We start from the raw sequence: 16,075 nt of genomic DNA, 5'->3' as shown, positions 1-16,075 counted from the left end.
TGGATGAGTATTGTTTAATTTTTAAATACCTTCCACCTGTTTTACTTTTGTTGTGGAAACACGGAAGGTTGTCTCAAATATAACTATGCTAAAGTAACAGAACAAAAAGAAATACTCACATGTGAACAAGACAGCAGCTCTTTCATGATATAGGTATCATAAATTTGTCGACTTCTATAAAGGCGATCTTTCTCATTATCAATCTTTTCATATTCTTTTATCTAGATAATTTAAAAGTTATTGTTAAATGTTGCGTAACTATGGTGTACACCTGAAACTAATATAACATCGTACGTTAGCTATAGTCTAACAAAAATCTTTTAAAAATACATAAATAAAAATTTAAAAAAAATAAAAGTTATTGTTTGATATGTCTTCCTAGAAACTTAATTAATTAAAATATGTTATTAGCCTTGGCAGAGGCCACTTCCACACAAGATCATGCAAATTAATGGAACCGGCCATTCCACAGGAAACAACTACTTCTAATTTGTAATAATGAAGTTGGAATAATTTAAATTCAATATGAAACCTCCAAATGGATTTTTTCCTATGACGATCCTCATCACTTAAATTTAGAAACACAATATTAGGAAACAAATACTGCCATGGTTACAATTATCTTACACTACATCAGCCATGGACCATTCATCCTTGCCAATTCTCCTTTCCAAAGCACAAATAATTTAAATTTGGCTGTAATTCAGTTCTAAGAGTTATGATGGGGATCGTTCTCACTCAACCTACACGGTTACAAAACCAACAGGAGAAAAAAAAATACATTGTCAGGATGCCTGCAGAGATTTTTTTTTTTTTAACCAACTAAATATTTTGGAAAGGCATTAACCCATAGATAAAAACACTGGTTTTTCAGGGTGGAACCTCATCTGCACTGGAAAAATTAACAGAAAGTTTACTTCAAATAGTATATTTTGCTAACTTGGGGAAGGTAACATGACTGGTATTAAGATGGGCACAATCAAAAAATCTTCTTTATAAATATTTGCTTTATGTAGAAATGGCCCATCACTCTAACCTGATAATGGAAGATCCTAGATCAGAGAGAAGTGTTTTTTGTTTATTTACAGAAACACTTTTAATCCAAAAGACAAAAAGAGAATGCAAACACAGGTAAACTATGGAGCTAGGAGGAAGACTGCAGCAAAGACCTTCAATGTAATGACTAATTATTATGTATGACTTATTTTTTGGGGGAAAATGTTTCGAACAGGTAGCCAGTTGTTCTACTGACTTTCATAGTACCCAAACGCTCTTTATTTTGTATGATACAAGGTGGGGCTAATGAGTCCCATAGGGGAGAGTGTAAACTGAAGAGAAATAAAAGTTACGGTTTTCCTTTATAGCCTGGGGTTGACAGTTTTGAAACCCAAATCGGTAACTCTTGTAAGAATTTCTGAGAAAGAAACGGCAGGGAGAGGAGTATGGGAGGTCACATATGAGAGCTAGCTGGGTCACATACTGAGAAATGACCGGGATCATCTTAACTGCCCTGACATATCACCCGTGTTACACTGAGATGGCTGCGAGTCACAAGTCTGGAACTGCCAGGGCTTAGAATAGTCTTCTTGGAACAGACAAAAACTGACAGAAAGCGGGCAGACAGGGATAGGTTGATACCCCATCCAAGAGGAAATGCCTGTTTCAATGAGGGAACAATCTAGCAATGTCGGCATAACCAAAGCACCTGGGCTTAAGCACCCTCAACTAATTCAGGAGAACAAGTCTAAAGAGTTCAAACAGCGGGCCAGAATGCTGCAACGCCCAGTGTCAGACACCAAAATTCGAAGGAGAGCTGGAAAGCACAGGATTTGGGCTTGGTTGACTTCTTTTGTTGTTTTGTTTTAGGCAGGTCTGAAGGTTAATGCCAGAATGCTCCGGGAAAACAGACAAACTGTTAGTGAACCAAAGGCCAGTGCTTCTGCCTACCCATGTGAACAAATGCAAGGACTACTGAGCCTTCATGGAATTGTTATCCTTGAAAACAAGTATAATGAAACCTAAGTCTATGTTTCAGGAGCCCTATAAAGCAGGTTGACACCTGATTCAAAAACGCCGATTCTATGGAAGTTTTTCAGGACCTGTAATAATCTGGCTATATAGAAAATTCTAGTTTCTTGGGCAAATCATACTCTGAACCACAATACTGGTTTTATCAAGAGCCCTGCGCCTCCTGAACTCCAACTTGAACACAGCAAACATAACACTCAGTAGGCAAAGAGCCTCACGTGTCTGTGGCTTTAATTTAAAATTTGCTTTCCATTATCAGTAAGACCACTAGTTAAAGAACATGCAGTCAATTATCCAGTAGCTCTAGACAGGATGTCCTTATTGTAGTATACACAGACAACATGCCATCGCTAATTCTGGTGGTTAGGTTGTCCTGGTACCCTGAGCAGGCAGAGGCTTGAGTTCAAAGTGAAAAGTCTCCCCGGCGGCAGAACACAAGTGTCCTCATCAGGGATACACACATTCCCTGATCATGTAGTCCCCTTCTGCTTTACAAAGCTCCCTGTACACATGCAGCCGAAAGACTGAGAACCCTAAGAGGAAGCGCTTTTGGTCCACAGCTTTCTCACCCCGCCGTTGGTTTGTCCCACTACCATTCCAGCGGGATGGTCTAATACCATCACTGATGGCCTCCGCCATGCCCAATCGAAGGTCTCTCCTCTGTGCTTAGCTTCACTGGCTTCTCAGCCACATCCGACTCAGCTGCCAGCCCTGTCTCCTTTGAAGCTTTCTTTCCTGACTTCTGTGATCTCCACTCTACAGAGGTTTACCCCGGCTCCTCTCCCTCCGTCTCTCTTGGTAGTTCTTTCTCCTCTGCTTGATTCTAAATACTGAAGCGCCTCGGAGCATGGTGCTAGGGCACCCCTTTTTCCCCTGCTATTTCCTCCTTAGGTTAAGCTATTCAGTCCCACAGTTCCAAATAGCAATTGAATTCCGCTGTAAGTCTGGACCTCTAGGGCTCACTTCTCCCCCTGGCGCTCCAAATTCTAAGTATCTAACTACCTGTTTGACATTTCTACACCCTCTCTACCCCAGCCCAAAATGCTCTTCCCCTAGTCTTCTTTCTCACAAAAATGAGTAAAACCATACGCCAAGTTGCTTAAACCAAAAAGAAATAATCATCATTGAATCTACTTTTTTGCTCACACCCCCCTACTACCCTGATATCCAATCTATCATCCAATCATGGTAGCTTCATACTCAAAGTACATCACAAACCCAGGCTCTGCTTCAGGTGATACAACTAATTGCTAACAGAACAATCCTCCTGAGGAAAAAGAAACAAGTAAATTCGGGACATATATGATACGCAACTACACGGGAGAACTGGGGTGACCAACAGTACACAGATAACGGAGCAGGGGCATCAAACAGAAGCTGGAAAGTAAGAGAGCATATTCCTGAACATAAACAGCCAGAGGGGAGCTCCAAAATTCTGTGTATAAACTCTGTCAAAATCTCCGTTGGGCCCCATAAGGACATGGGAGCGTGGCTGACACAAAGCAGTCCAGCTAAGGCTAGAAAGAAATAAACAAGCTTCAGCGGCTACCCATTGTATGAGAAGACAGAGCTTGAAGTTTGAGTAAGCCAAGTTAACTGCTAAAACAATCAAACGATACCCTTTGGAGAAGCAAACAGAGTTTAGAATATCAATAATATCTTAATCACAATGTACAAGTTACAATCTGAAATTATTCTACATAGGAAGAAAACAAGAAAATGTGGCCCAAATGCAAGAGAAGAGACCATAAATGAAGACCAATCCAAGATGACTCTGACATTGCAATTATCAGACAAGGACTTAATGCAGCTCTTATTACTATACTCCAGACATAACAGAAAATACGCATGTAATGAATAAAAAAAAAAACAGAAAATAGCAGCAGAAGAATATTAACTACGTGAAGAACCAAATGAAAATTGTAGAACTAAAAAACACAATAGTTTAAATTAAAAATTCAACGGATGACCATAATAGCAGATTAGAGACGCAAAAAGGAGTCAATGAATCTGAAGGCAGATCCATAAAAATGACCTAATCTGAACAACAGAAAGAAAACATATTTGGGGGGAAAATTGCAAAGGGCATCAGTAATACTTAGGATAATATCCAAAAATCACATAGATATAACTGGAGTCCCAGAAGAAGGGGAAAGAGAGACTGAGATAGGAAAAATATGTTTTAAGAAATAATGGTCCAAATTTTACCAGTTAGTGAAAGATATAAATTTATACATTCAAGAAACTCAGCAAACCCCACAAAAGGTAAACAAAGTATCTAAGATTACTCCGCAAAAATGCAGAGATTGTCAGAAATGAGGTGGGATGAACAAGACAGTTTTATATCTGACTAAAAGAAATACATATTTAAAACACTGATTGAAAGTGGATGGGGAAAGATACATCATGAAAACAATAAGCATAAGGAAACTGAGGTAGCCAGTAAATATATTAATAGTGAATAATGAATATATTACTATCCAATGATGTCCTTTGCAAGACAAAAAATACTACCAGCAATAAAGAGGGCCATTTCATATAAAAAAATAACAATTATAAATGTATATGAATCTAATAACAGAGCTTCAAAATATATGAGAAAATTGACAATAAAAAATTGACAGTCCTACATCAGGAGTGGCAGACTTGAATACCCTTCTCTCAGCAATTGACAGAACTACGTAGAAAATTAGTAAAGTTGATCAAATTGATATTTATAGAATATTCACCTAACACTCCAGTTTAAATTTTCCATGGGCTTTAGATAAAATCTAAATTTGTTATCTGGCCGCCAAACGCTGCTCTTCAACTTGACCTTCTCTCCCACACTACTCCACCCCCTCCTCCATTCTAAACACACCGCGCTGACCTTCTTTCAGTTCCTCAAACACACCAAGTCCTTTTCCCCCACATTAGGGGCTATGTCTTAGCTCTGACTTCAACCTAACACGGTCTCCCACTGACCCTGTTCCCCATCTTTAAAAGACTAGCCTCCTTGTCGTTCAAGCTGCAGTTCAAGTGCCACCCCCTCCGAGAGTCAGTCTTTGACCTTCAATCTAAAGTGGCCCCCCAGTCACAAAACATGCAGTTTAGAGTCACTGCATACAGTTATCACATCCTGATAGATTTCCTGTGTTTTGAGTTGGCTTTGAGTCTCTACATAGCAGTTATTACTTCTTGATAATTTCCTGTTTGTTTATTTATTACTTGTTTATTGTCTGTTTCTCTCATCAAAAATAGAAGCTCAACGACAGCATGGATTCTATCTTGTTCGTTAATCCCAACAATGCCCCCGGCATTGGTGTTTGATAAATGTTAGTTGAGTGAGTGAAGACAATCCTATATGGTAAACTTGACTTCTGATCTTCTATTTATTTTCTGTTTTCCATTATTTATTTTTACATCTAGGTATAATGTGGGTATAGTATACATATTTTATAAGCTGCCTTGAAATCCAACAGGAACAAAATGTATAAACCAACACACTGAGCAGTAACTATGTGTCAGATGCTGCTCTGGTGTGTCATGTTCACACACGACAACTAGGAGACAGGCACTGCCATCCCCCTAATTCTTAGCCGAGGAAACCCAGGCAGAGAAACGAGACTGCTGGCCCAAGTTTAAGCAGCCAGTAACGACTGGAGTCCAAATCCAAAGCCAGGCAGTCTGAGTTCAGAGCCGGAACTCTTAACCACTATGTTACAGCGTCTCATGTACCTCAACAGTGTATGACAGACATTATGGTTTAGACAATTGTCCATCCAGCATCCTGTCTGAGCCTCACGACAAGTAGGAGGAAATGATTAGTAAGCTCACTGCACAGATGAGGTAACTGAAGCTCAACTATTAAGTCCCCGTGCTGGGAGCTCCTCAAGCACAGGGACCACGGACTGTTGGCATCTGTAAGCTCCGGGTCTGAAGTGAGGCAGGCACTTCAGAGTTTGCTCAATGCCTTAGCCCCACATCCCACAGCAACTGAGAGGCACAGCTGCACCGAGATCCTAGCTAGGCCGTCTGTCGAGGAGTTAAATAATGGTCAAGGTGAAAATACTGATTATGCACACACGAGCAGCAATCATACGTGTTACATGAGCATGACAGACGCAAATGGTGTGAGAATCAAAGGAGTAAGAAACAGGTACAGACGGACTTGCTAGAGCACAGAAAGTGAGCCAGACCTAGGCTTTCCACGAGCTGAGAAGGGGAAGCAGCATTCTAGGCTGGGGAAAGGACATAACAAGTAAAGTAACAAAAAGAAGTGAAAGCTATGGAGGGAATGGTTGCTAATAACTAATAGGAAGATATATGAATGTCAAGATAAGCTATTCGGACTTTCACTGAGCACAGGCAACAGTAACTATTAAAAGTTTGGGGATATAGGAAAGTAGATATAGGAATGTACAAAATATACAAGATACCTGACAAAAATGTTTTTTAGAGATTGGGGTAACGAAACAACAACCAGAAATACTCAGACTGATGAAACCAAGGAGTCAGAGAAGAATTACTGATAACTTCCACGCTTAGAGACTGCACTGACTTAGAGAACTGGATTGGAAGCCCCAAGGCTGGATAGCATCTTCAGTAAAAAGAATACAAAGCAAGTGGCTCAGGAGCTTTGGGATATAATCTGATAAGCCAGGTCCATCAGGTGCCAAGCCAGCAGACAGGCGAGTAGAGCTGTGGAGCAAGCCAACAAAGAAAAATTCCAATATTTAAAGGTCAAATGGAAACATATCAGAATAGTCACCACCTTATTGGCAAGAAGGGCTTACGAAATAGCCCCAAGTAGATTGGCCATCTGCTTCAACCTAGCAACAGTTATCTTTAAAGGAGATTTCTCCGTATTTGACAAGGCGACTTAGTACATGCTGAAACTGGAAAGGTGAAGCTTTTAACAACACAAGAAAGAGAAAAATTTTTGACAGATCAAGCTGTGCTGCCCAGATAAAATGCCTGATGATTCAGACTGAAATAATAAAGTTACTTCATACTGAGTAAAATCCTTTTGGATTCAGCTCACTTTTTTTACTTGACGCTAAATGTACATCATAATTTGACCATTCTTCCTGGAAATACGTTAATATGCTTTTTAAAATTAAGAAAAATATCAAGTTTTCGTATATCAATAAACCACAAAGAAATATCCCTCCAACTTTCAGACTTGTGCAAAGGTTACTAGTATCAGCCCTAATTACGCTATGCTTTACGGTAAAAGACAACATCGTGTTATTAATAGTACATACATGTCATTTCTTAAATATGCTTAATTAAAAATATTTCCTAATTCTTGTTTTCATTTCCTCTTTGATCCACAAACTAGTTAGAAGTGTATTTGTTTCCAGGTAGTTAAGGATTTCTTAGTTGACTGTATTATTAAATTTGAGCTCAGTTCCACTGTGGTCAGAGGGATACTCTGAACAATTTCAACCTTGAGATTTGTAGAAGCTTTCTTTAGGGCCCAGCAGAGGATCTATTTTGATAAATATTCCTTATGCACTTTAAAAAATACAAAGTACAGTTTTGCTGGATGCAGCATTCCATGTCTGTCAACTAGGTCAAGTTTATTCATGACTTTAACAAGATCTTCTATATTCTTACTAATATCTTGCCTGTTTGTTCTGTTAAACTTGAAGTGTGTACCTCCCACTAGGATTACAGATTCCGTTTTAAATCTGTCAGTTTTTGCTTTATACGTTTTGAAGTTATGTGATTTGTAACATACAGATTTCACACCGTGATACTGACCCTTTTATCATTATGAATAATCTCTCAACCTCAAAGGAACATTTGAGAATTAGTGTACTTTGTCTGATATTAGTGTTGCTATATCAGCTTTGCTTTGGTTAGTGTTTGTATTATATATCCTCTTCCATCCTCCTGATTAAAGTATGCCACTTGGAAGCAGTATATAATAGGATTCTGGTTATTTATCGAGTCTACCAAACAGTCTTACTTAGAGTAATTAGCCCATTTATATTCAATTACTTATGCAGATGGATTTATAGCTACCATCTCACTCTGTTTTCAATTTGACCACCTACTATTTTATGTCCCCCTTTCATTAGCTTTTTGCCTTTTTGTAGATTAATACAAAGTTGTTTTATTCCCTTTCCCCCTCTTTTAACTTGTTAAATGTGCATATTTTATTCTTGTGAAAGTTACCTTGGAAATTACAATGTGCCTTCTTGGCTGATTTCAAGTCTATGCAAATGATGACTTTTATTATTCCCCCAATAATTCTAGAATCTTAACACACTTTAACTTTTTACCCCCTCTCCTGCCTTTTGTGCTACTGTCAGGTGTTTTACAGACATTTTAAACTCTAAAAACATTATATCATTGTTTTGCATGGTCAACATCTATTTATACCTTACATACTTATCCTTTATGATGTCCTTCATTCCTTCTTGCATTTCCACCTGGGAAAATTTTCTTCTACTTACGGTAGCTCCCTTTAGTATTCACTGTAATGTGGGTCCATTACTGACAAATCCCCTTAGTTTCTATCTGAAAATATTTTTATTTCACCTTAATTTTTTGAGGCAAATTTTTGCTGGGAATAGAATTCTAGGTTGGCAGATTTTTTTCTTTCGGTTATTTCAAGATGGCCATTTCATCGTGTTTTGTTTTTGTTGTTTGTAATGATTTCTTTTGAAATTTCAGAGTCAGGTCAGTCATAACATTACTCCTTTAAAAGTAATGTGTCTTTTTCTACCCTCTTATTTCTTTTAAGATTTTCTCTTTGTCACAGGTTTCCATAGACTTACATTGATGTGCAAAGATATGTTTCCTTTGTAGTCATTTTGCTGAGGATTTTCTAAATTTTTTGAATCTGTAAGCTGCTGTCTTTCATCATTTTTTAAAACTCTTAGTATTATCTCTTCAAATATTGCTTCTGCCCCATTCTCTCTTTCCTCATTTAGGACTCCAATTCTATCTATGTCACACCTTTTAACCATGTCCCAAATGCCTTTAATGTCCTTATCTATTTCTTTTTTATTTTCTTTTTTCACTGTATTTCAGTTTGAGATTACCTACTGATCTGCCTCTGCCTATTTATTAATCCTGTCTTGTATTGCAACTAATCTGTTATTGGTTCTAGCTGTTAATTCTAATTACAAATATTGTACTCATGCTCTAGAATGTCCACTTGGCTTTCCATAAGAAAATCAAATTATCCTGAAATTCCATAGCCTTCCATCAATTTTGTCCATCTGTTTCTGTATCTATTATCTTGAACATATTATTTAGTTATTTTAAGCACTTGTCAGCCGACTCCAATATCTGATTCATCTGTGGGTCTGCTTCTATTGCCTTGTTTATAAGTCATATGATCTTGTCTCTTAGGTATCTAACAGTTTTTTACTGTATGTGGAACATTGTAGATTCTCTATATATGTTGTTTGCTACCTGCAAAAAAGACAGCGAGGGCTTCCCTTATACTCTGTCACACAGGTGTGTGTGGGGGTGGTCATCGCCCAATAAAGGATTGAGCTGGGCTGGGTCTGAATTGCCACTTTTGTAGGATTCAGGCTGCCCCCAGAGGGCCCTATTTCTAAGGCCTGGGTGTCAATACAGTTCAATGAGAAGTCTTTGTCTCCTCAGCACTGGAATCACTTCTGCCCTTAAGAGGTTTTCGAAATAGCTCTTTTGCCTCCTGTCCCACTCACCTTCAAAACTTGGCATATATATTAAGAGAAAGACTAAACACCTTTGGGGCTCCTCCAGTCCCCTTTGTTTTTGACTCTAGCCCCAGAAACCTATTCTGGCTTTTAGCCTCCCAGAAGCAGCCTTCTCAAGGGCCACACCTGTTACACCTGGGATCAACAGCTTACCCAGGTGATAAGTTGAGATAGATCTTCAGTGTTAAGGGAGCACTCCCCATGGGATTTCCTCTCTTGCCTATTCTGTTTTCAGATTCCTGCCCACAGGAGGTCTGCACTTCAATATAGCACTGTAAGGCTGTGGGAGATTGCAGTGTGTCTTCCAGAAACTTTCGGCCCAGCTCTTCGGCTCCCCTCCACCTTCTCCTACCAAGTCTCCAGTATGTCACTCCAGCAATGTGTGACCAGAAAACTTTGCTAGTTTCTCTTTCACCCAGTAGTAGCCCTCTGCCCCAGCATATGTCTCCAGAATCAGCAAGCTTCTGCAGAAAATAGAACGGCTGGTAATCTTCAGTGCACCTCTGAATGATTGTCAATTCTCTGGAATTTTAGTCCAACTATTCCTCATTGCTTCCAGGGCATTCCAGAGCCTTTAGAAATATGATTTATATAGATGTTGTCAGCATCTCTAATAGACTACATATTATATCTTGGCCTACTAATTACTTTCAATGAATTTCTAAATATTTGTAAGATACTCAGTAGTCTTAATATTTTCCAAAGTACAGTTTAAATATGCTTTTGAAAGAAAAGCATCAGTAAAACAGTTACTTCTTACCTCTTCATAAAACTTCACCTGAGGTACAGCTTCATTAATTTCATTCAAACAAAAATCTTTAAATAGCAAGAAACCTAAAGGAAAAGAATAAAAAATTTCAGGGTGGGTAATAAATTGAAGTTTTACCCCACAGGATATAATCAAAGTAATGTGTTTATCCCTCAACCTCTTCCTCCCCTACATTAAAAAGAAATCAAGATTTCAAGAGGCTAATGATACCCTAGAGGGAAATACTCCAGGTAAAGTGAGAGTATCACATACCTGGCTCCTTGTTCTGGGGTTCCTTCTCTACTGGCAACCCCCCCACACACTTTTTTAAAATGCATGATAAGCAGTGCTAGTGGTCACCACCACTTAGCACCACCACTTAGAGCCATTGGTCACTATAGCAAACAGACGGAGAAGCAAAGAAGTAAGAGAAACGAGTAATATGGAAATGTTGATAAGAGTCGCCATGGAGCTAATCAATACTATGCCCACAGAAACAGGACTAAACTCCCTACAAAGACTGAAACACTTGCATAACCCTTCTAGCCTTTTTTTCTCACCACTTATTCCCTCAGTGTCCCCAAATACCTCATGCCAGAGCAAATTACCCATTCCCAAATCATTTTTCTCTCCTTCACAACTCCATGCCTCACCTTTAAACAATTAATACTATATACCTAGAATACCACCTCCATTGCACAGTGCCTGGAACACAGTAGGAGGCCAACAAATGTTTGTTGAATAAATGTTTGCTTATATAACTCTTCCAACATGCCTCTTGTCGAAGTACTTAGCACACTTAATTAATTATGTGCTTCGTTAGTCTCCCACCTGTTTGCAAACCTCCTTCCTAGCTTAATGCCCAACACACAGTCAAGCCTAAAGGAATGAATGAGGTTGAGTAGGATAGGCTGCATCAGATTGAGAGTATAGATACTAGAAGACTATAAAAGGTCAAAAACAATACAAAAGTCAAAAAAATTAAAGGATTGCTGGAAGAAACAGAAGTCACAAAAAGGAACTGAAGAAGGAGTTACAAAAAGTCTTAAAATGTAGGAAGAAGGTAGACCAGAATTCCCAAGGTAGGACTGAGACAAAGGAAGCAGCTTTGACACGATTTTAATTAAGTCAGCGTAAGAATCATGTGACTTGAACTGGCCTCCTACTGCTCCATAAATTACCCTCCATAGTTTCAGGAACATGACCTCTGAAAAGGGTAAATGGTCATTCACTGGAACTAAAAGAAAAGTATTAGGACTACACAGTTGAGTAGGCAAGGCCAGACCAACCAGGGTTGGGTACAAACCTATAGCAGGGACACAACTGTAGTCATCTTATCAAGGATGGGAGACTGACATATGAAGTGAGTGGGAAATGTAAGAAGTAGACATGCTGGAGTTGCCGAACAGGCGAATCTCTACCTATTTGCATATTAATATTTTTATTTTAAATAAAAGCAATGGTTATCTTTTTGTTCTCGTTCATTTTAAAGTAATTTCAAATTTCCCGTCATTTCTTCTTTGAGCCACATCATTCGGATACGAATAGATTAATTTCCAGATATTTTGGATTTTTTTTCAGGTATTTTTCTGATACTGAGTTTTGTTTGATTGTGGTATGGTCAGAGAACGTATGCAGTATGACTTCAATGCTTTTTAATTTATTGAAACTTGGTTTGGGCCCCAAATTTGGTCATCTAGGTAAATGTTTCATGGGCACTTTGGAAAAGAAAAAAGTACATATATCGGGTGGACTGGAATGTTTCACTGAACAAAATAAAAGGCAATTAAGCCAAGCTGGTTGATAGGTTGTTCAAGTCCATCCTCTAAATCCTTACTGAATATCTGTCTATTTATTCTATCCATTATTGACAGAGGACTATTGAAATCTCCATTGCAATTGTAGATTTGTTCATCCTTTTTCATATCTGTCTTTGCCTCATGTATTTCTTTTTTAATTTTGGAAGAGAAAACTAAGATGAGAATTTGAACTTAGGTATTTTGAGCATATTAAAGATGTTTTTTAAATGTCTAAATAACAACATGAACTTACATACCACACAGGGACCACTGGCTTTTGACCACACTTGGAATCACACTAAAACTATCCTTCCTGGCCTGTCACGGCCTCGGGAATCTGGTCCCTGCTTTCTCCGCCAGCCTCACCTTACAGCCTTCTCTCCCAAGCTTACTTCACTTGGACCAAGTGTGTATAGTCTAGTTTCTCCAACACCAAACTCAATTTATTCTCAGGGTTTCTAACTTGCTATCCCCACTTCCTAAAACGCCCTTCCCCTGGATCTTGTGGAACTTCAGAGCTCAGCTGAAATGCCCTTTTCCTTAGAGAGGCCTTCTATGGTTCTCATTCATTTTTATTCTATCTCTCTCATCCATATATTTTTCTTTCTCTCTCTCTCTCTCTCTCTCTCTCTCTCTCTGTCTCTCTCTCTCTGTCTCTCTCTCTCTCTCTCTCTCTCTCTCTCTCTCTCTCTCTCTCTCTCTCACACACACACACACACACACACACACACACACACAATTTTGTTTACAGCATTTATGACTACCAAAAATTACCATATGCATATGTTTACTTCTTAACTACCTACCCACTACAATGTAAGCTGAACGTGGACAGGTCACACATGTCTTATTCTCTACTACATTTGCAGGGACAAGAACATTGGCTGGGACGTAGAGGGAGGTCAGAAGAAAGAACGAAGGAAAGGAGGAAGAAGATGGGGAGAAAGTAAGGAAAGAAAAACGTAGGGAGGGAGGGGAAATGAGAAGGATGAGGGAGAGAAGGAGTTGAGTAGTGAAGAGCTGACTTTAAATGTTTTTACCTACTTCTTTCATACAATTTTCATTGTCAATGTGTAGGATGGGGCAAAGAACTACTGTGACATACTACATGGGGAAAACAACATTATTTTCCTTAAGTGTCCACATGAACTAAAGCTGTACTTTCTATCAGAGCAGCTGTTAAAATGGAGCAGCAAGAAGATATTTTGCCTTCTGGATTAATTCTAGATCATTGCGTTCCAGGCTGAAAGTAATTTATTTTCATCAGGCTTAAATTATATTAAAAACAAATGAAGTATTTCTCAGATTAGAACAAAAGCTAAAGGAAAAATAATTAGGAAATAATTTGCCTAACAGATTCATTTCATCAGTGCAATTTCTCCAGATTTTGAAGAAAAAAAAATGGTGACCCAACACCTGCTTACTAGATAATTGTGGATGTGTTTATCCTGTTTTCATATCTGAACCACCGCAAACTGCATGAATACTGATTAACTTTTCGGTGTATATAACATCCAGGAAATGCAAACTATCCCAATTTTCTACAATATTTTGCAAAAGTTAGTAGAAATAATTATATTGCTTTTTTATAAAACTATCAATGAGAACTTCTGCACGTGTTAAATATAAGTGGTGTTTATGAGAAATTTTGAAATTTTACCTCTAAACATTTAAAAAGTGAAAAGAGAAATACGAAAAAAGCCTTGCAAGAAATAATCCTTGTCCTTGGTTCAGACACTGGGAAGGAAGACAGACCGCATAACTGCTAAAATTTCCTACCAACCCAGACAGACTGATTCGACACAGCATTTACTGAGTTGTCTACTAAGCACCTCTGAGCTATGCGCTGGGGAGGCAATGGTGAAGACAGAGTTTTTCCTATGAGAGGCTTATCAGTTAGCGTAAGGGAAAGACAACAAAGCAATAAGCAAATAAAATAAGTGTAATTTATGGTGAATGATATAAAGGAATTTTTAAAAGATGTTGAAATAGATGAAAAAGAGGAAGCTGTATTTCATATAGAACGTCAAGAGGAACTCTCTGAGCTGTGCGATGAACAAAGCACAAAGCATTTCAGATAAGGAAAGGCTACAATGCCATATCTCGCTCCTTCTATGCAATAATGTGTAAGAGGTCTTAGCCAGTGTAATAAGGTAAGAAAAGGAAATAAAAGTTATTCAAAATGTAAAGGAAGAACTAAAACTGATTCTATTCATAGACAAGCTGGTTGTCTATATAATAAATCCTATCTACAAAGTGACTACTAGAAGATGTAAGTGAATTTAACAAGGCCAGAAGATATAAGGTCATTAGATAAGAATCAATGACATTCCGATACACGACCTCACACAATTTTAAAATGGAATTTTAAAACAAGTCCATTTGCAATAATATCAAAAAACAATCAATACTTAGGAATAAATAAATAAGAGATACATAAGATCACTATGCTGAAAGCTACAAAAGATTACTGAGAGAAATTAAAGAGGACCTAAATAACTAGAAAGATATACTCAAGTTTATGGACTGAAAGACTCAGTACTGCTTACATGCTGATTCTCCCTAAATTGATCATTAGACTCAAGGGAATCCCATTCGAAAACCCTGCAGGCTCTTTAAAGAAACTGACAGGCTGATTCTAAAACGTATAAGGAAATGCAAAAACTCTAGAATACCCAAAACATTTTGAGAAATAAAAAAGAAAAGTTCAAGGACTTGTGCTACCCCATTTCAAGACTCATTATGCAGCCATAGTAATCAAATAGTGTGGCACTGGCATAAGACTAAATCAATGGAACAGAAGTCCCAGAAATACATCCACACTTATATGGTCAATTTATTTTCACAAAGGCTCCACAACAATTTATTGGGAAAAGAAGTCTTTGCAGCAAGTGGTTCTGGAAAAACCTGTATCCAAATTTCTGAATAAAAAAAGGAAAGACAACCTTACCTCACAACTTATAAAGAACTAAGACTGATCATAGAACTAAATGTTAAAAGGTAAAATCGTAAAGCTTCTAGAAAACATATAGAATATCTTGACAGAAAATATGTATTCAGAAGATTTCTTAGGCAGTACACAGAAAGAAATGATAAAATAGACTTTATCAAAATTTAGAACTTATGCTCATCAAAAAACACTTTTAAGAAAATAGACCCACCGCAGACTGGAATGAAATACTACGAAACTTCAATCTGAAAAAGACCCTGTATCCAATTTATATATACGTTAAAAAAAAATTCTTACGAATCAATGTTTAAAAGAAAATCATCCAATAAGAGAATGGGCAAAAATTTTAAACACTTCCCAAAGGAAGAGCTTTAATGGCCAATAAGTACATGAAACAGGTTCAACTTCATTGGTCATCGCGCAAATGTAAATTAAATCACTTTCAGATACTAGAGCAAAACTACTTGAACGGAAGAGTTACAAAGATTGGCAACCCCAAATGTTGGTGACCAGAACTCTCATGTGCTGAGGAGCATATACATAATATTTTGGACTCCTCATGGATCTGAATCAGCAGGCAAAGAAGGGAGGCACTGTGCTGGCTGGGGTGATGGATCTGGCCTAGCCACCCAAAAATCTGAACACAGATATTTATATTAGGTTGGTGCAAAAGTAACTGCAGTTTAAAAGGTTAACACTGCGAAAACTGCAATTACTTTTGCACTAATGTAAGAGGAGCTTTATATATAATCTCTAAAAAGTAGAAATAACTCAAATATTCTTCAGTTGGCAAACTGTGATGTAGCCATACAACGGAATACACTCAACAATGTAAAGGGATGAACGACTGACACGTGCACCATGA

At 38.0% G+C, this 16,075-nt stretch overlaps 1 protein-coding gene across 4 annotated transcripts in view; it reads right to left on the bottom strand.

Moving 5' to 3' along the window:
• The window catches only part of GRK3 (G protein-coupled receptor kinase 3), a 118,456-nt gene that overhangs the window by 57,031 nt on the left and 45,350 nt on the right, over positions 1-16,075 (bottom strand). For 2 of the 4 annotated variants that reach the window (XM_081036829.1, XM_081036830.1), the window contains exons 3-4: positions 10,474-10,547; positions 120-221 (exon numbers count right to left, since the gene is read on the bottom strand). In XM_081036829.1, coding sequence (XP_080892955.1) covers positions 120-221; positions 10,474-10,547 — 176 coding nt within the window. The remainder of the gene's footprint in view (positions 1-119; positions 222-10,473; positions 10,548-16,075) is intronic. The other 2 variants (XM_081036831.1, XM_081036832.1) reach the window with 1 other exon arrangement.

Source organism: Rhinolophus hipposideros, assembly GCF_964194185.1.
Source record: "Rhinolophus hipposideros genome assembly, chromosome: 24".
NCBI lineage: Eukaryota > Metazoa > Chordata > Mammalia > Chiroptera > Rhinolophidae > Rhinolophus > Rhinolophus hipposideros.
The sequence above is the reverse complement of the archived record's forward strand: the minus strand, read 5'-3'. Positions and strand labels throughout refer to the sequence as shown.